The 4,202-nt window shown below is 37.7% G+C and overlaps 1 protein-coding gene across 1 annotated transcript; it reads left to right on the forward strand.

Annotated features, from left to right (window-relative positions):
• Positions 1 to 2,579: 2,579 nt before the first annotated feature.
• Positions 2,580 to 3,734, forward strand: LOC127054974 (beta-1,3-galactosyltransferase 2-like). The gene has a single exon (XM_050961466.1). It carries the CDS (start codon positions 2,580 to 2,582, stop codon positions 3,732 to 3,734), a length of 1,155 nt encoding a protein of 384 aa, XP_050817423.1.
• The last annotated feature ends 468 nt before the right edge of the window (positions 3,735 to 4,202 follow it).

The raw sequence follows: 4,202 nt of genomic DNA on the forward strand, positions 1-4,202 counted from the left end.
GCATGTAGTGGAAATTTCCAGGGGCAGGTATATATATGCAAGCAAGCTAGCAATAACGAGGTTAGTTCAATCAGGGAGGATGAGGCCCTGTTCTAGCAGTTGAGGTGTTTCTCCTCCCTTGGTTTTCACATCTCAGCTGCTAGAACAGGGCCTCATCCTCCCTGATTGAACTAACCTCGTTATTGCTAGCTTGCTTGCATATATATACCTGCCCCTGGAAATTTCCACTACATGCATCCGACGAAGTGGGTATTCACCCACGAAAGCTCATGCTCCAAAACGTCTGTTAGTCTATAAGGTGCCACAGGATTCTTTGCTGCTTTTACAGATCCAGACTAACACGGCTACCCCTCTGATACTTGAACCTTTGCTGGCATCAGTGCTGACTTTCATTATGCATCTCCTCTCTGCATAGCCTGACTTTCTGTGAGGAGAACATACAGGCTGAGAACTAATTTATTTCAACAAAATTGAACTCATTCAGCTCACAGGTTTTCTGCCCTTTTAGTTTGTGAAAGGCAGTTCAATACAGGTAATATGCCTAGCTTTCCCCCCATGTCATACCCTTTGCTGTAATAGTTTTCTAACGCACTGCAAACTTTGTGTCTACAAAGCTTTTTGATTCTAGAGATATGTTTTTTGTATCCTTTGGGGTGGGAGAAGAAACTGGAGTTTGACCTTTACATACTACAGAATGTACACAGAATTACCCTCAAGCCTTAGAGGCTGTCCATCTGGAATTAAGGCATACAGTGGAGAAAGGTGATAGAACCTACACTATCACTACCTATAATCTCCAAGGCCTGTGGATAGAGGACTTCTATCTGACTACCTAAGTCATTTGTGTAACTCTAGTCCTTTCAGTATCTAGCACCTTCTATGAGCTCAAAATCCACATAAAAGCAGAACAGAGAGAGTAGCCAATTTTTCATTTTGTTGGCTTGAACCAAAAAAGAAGAGAGAATTCTCTTTGGGTCAATATAATACAAGATGATTTTTTTATTTATTTTTTTTTTTTACTTTCTTTCCAACTAAATGAAAAAGTTAAAAACAAGTTTCACGTTAAAGAAAACATTTTTTTTAACCCAAAATGAAATATTTCATTTATGCTGTTTTTAACTTCCTTTTTATATATTTTTAAAATAAAATTCAGTGAAATTCTGTGTTGCGTGCCTGGATGCCCGGCAAGGACGAGGCCCACACACCCAGGTGAATTAATTGGCTTTAATGAAGGTTAAGTGACACACCCACAACGGGAACTCCACGCATTGCTGCCACTGGCTTGGGGAGTCCAACGTCCAAACAGCTCGGTCAGGTGCGAAGTTCAACACGCAAGCTCTAACCCATAGCAATTATAGCATTATGCTAATAGCATGCAAAGCAGCCTCTACATATGCAATGGGGGACTTTCTATCAGCAATGGCCGCCTCCCCTGGCCTCGGGCCAGGGACTTTCTGCAGTTCCCCAAAACACCGGGGCTTCCCACACAGGGCAGTTCTAACCGGTTAGAAGCACAGCTGCTAGCAACTTCTGTCCGCTAATAACCTCTCCTTGAGAAAGCGCAAGCCCTAGCTAAACCGTAACAATGTCTTCCGGGGTCCCCTACATTCTAAAAGAAAAAGCTTATTGAAAAGAAAAGTCAAAACATTTTGTTTCAGAAGTGCCAAAACAAACTGTTTCAAAGTTTCCAGGGTTTTTTTTTTTAATTTATCCAAAATAATTAACCAAAGTAGACCTGACCCTTGTATAACCCAGCTTGTTTTAGTGAACAAATTATTCAAATGAAAAACTTCACCCAGGTTTACTTAAAAATACAATGACATCATAAAAGGAATATAAACACTTACAAATTATAATTAAAATTGAAGGTACAGTCATGTATTTTTCACCTTCAGGGTGGTGATGAGCTTGAGTACATATCAAATTGACCTATAATTGATATAGATAGATAAAACATCTGTACCTCAAGATCTTGCTGTTATTACTTCAAATATGGTTCATTTCAGCATGTTTTGTAAACATACATATTTAAAATAGAATGTGCTCTGTATTCTTCAATATTTCCTTGTTCTGGGCTCTCTTCTCTCAATATAAAAGAATAATTCCATTAGTGTTAAAGGCACACTTTTAATGGAAAGATGTATAGGATATGGAAAACATTTGTAGTTATATTTTGGATATAACTGAAATTGCATTGCTGCTATTTGTTTTTCATATTATAAAAGTTGACCAGCTTTATAAAGTTTGGTATAAATTGCACTGGGCAATAAATGTTTTGTTTATAATTTTGTTTTTGTATTATTCTCAGAAAGAAAAGTTGGAAAATGAAGGTATCAGTAAAGTTCAAGCATGGAATACCAGTTCTTTTGACAAGAAAATGACCAATCTACAGTGTATAGCCTGAATGTAAATTAAAGGACATTTTTAATTAAAAGAACCCTGAAGAATCGATATTATAAAATGATTTGGTCATCTGAAATTGTCATGGAGGAAACCAATCAGCTGCGAACAAACACGCTTCTTCAGATGTCTGTGTGACTAAAGGCAGTTTGTTCCGTATCAATTTGAAAACCACCAACATGACCCACTATAGAAGATATTTTGTCATTTCTTGGAGGTGCTCCATGATGTGCATTTTCTTGATGGGCTCCATCTGTTTTCTAGGGATATATTTGTTTTTCATTCCTAAGACTTTTAATTACTTTGCTGTTTTAGCAAAAATCAAAGTTAAAGAAAACACTGATTTGAGTTCAATGAAAAGATCTGTATTTCCTACCAAAGAATATGGCAAACCTGAGACAGCAAAAAAAGACATTTCCTTCAGAAGCAATGTTTCTAGCTTCAAACAATTCTTGCTAAACAGGAAGGTAGGGGGACTAACTGTAAATGCAGCTCCATTTGCTAGTGAACTCAATTACATTCAGTCCTTTAGGTTTGTTATTAATGAAAGTGATATATGTAAGGAAATAACTCCTTTTTTAATACTATTAATAGCAACCAAAGCTGATCAAAAGCAGCACAGGGAAGCCATCAGGAAAACCTGGGGAAATGAATCTGTGGTTCCAGGAATAAAGATTGTTCGCTTATTTATGTTGGGTGCTAGCGACAAAGAGCAAAATGAAGCCCTACTGAGGGAAAGCAGTCAATATCATGACATCATTCAACAAGACTTTCTGGACACCTACAAGAACCTAACTCTTAAAACCATGATGGGCTTGAAGTGGGTTGCCACCTACTGTGGTGATGCAAATTTTGTCATGAAAACAGACAGTGATGTTTTTGTTAATACAGAATATTTAATACAAAGGCTCCTAAAACCACTTATGCCTCCTTCACAGTATTATTTCACTGGCAACCTTATAAGAAATGGTCAACCTCATCGAAATCGTGAAAGCAAATGGTACATGCCAAAGGAAGTCTACTCCACTGAGCGGTACCCTGATTTTTGTTCAGGAACTGGGTATGTTTTATCAGGAACCCTGGCTGCAAAAATTGTCAAGGCATCTTTAAAAGTAAAGTATATATACTTGGAAGATATTTATGTAGCTCTTTGTCTTGAACAAGAGGGAATTAATATGGTACCCCCACCTAAAAACTATTTGTTTAATCTATATAAAGTCCCATTTTCTCCTTGCACATACAGCAGACTGATTACCTCCCATGGAATTAATCCAGATGAACAGATAACATACTGGGAAACATTGCAAAGTAACAAAAATGTCTGTAGTAAATAAAGCAAATGTATGGCAGAGATTGTCTGGGATTACAATATTGGCTTCTACACTATTTCAGCCTTATCATTGCTGAATAAAAACAATGAGAAGTCCGGTGGCACCTTAAAGACTAATAGATATATTTGGGCATAAGATTTCATGGGTAAACCCCCCACATACTTCTTCAGATACATGAAGTGAAAATTACAGATACAGGCATAAATATATTGGCACATGAAGAGAAGGGAGTTACCTTACAAATGGAGAACCAGTGTTGAGAAGGCAAATTCAGTCAGGGTGAATGTGGTCCACTCTCAATAACTGATGAGGAGGTGTCAATACCAAGAGAGAAGGAATTGCTTTTGTAGTGAGCCAGCCACCCCCAGTCCCTATTCAAGCCCAAATTGATGGTGTTAAGTTTGCAAATGAATTGTAGCTCTGCAGTTTCTCTTTGAAGTCTGTCTTTGAAGGATGGCTACTTTTAAATCT

Source organism: Gopherus flavomarginatus, chromosome 7, assembly GCF_025201925.1.
Source record: "Gopherus flavomarginatus isolate rGopFla2 chromosome 7, rGopFla2.mat.asm, whole genome shotgun sequence".
Taxonomy (NCBI): domain Eukaryota; kingdom Metazoa; phylum Chordata; order Testudines; family Testudinidae; genus Gopherus; species Gopherus flavomarginatus.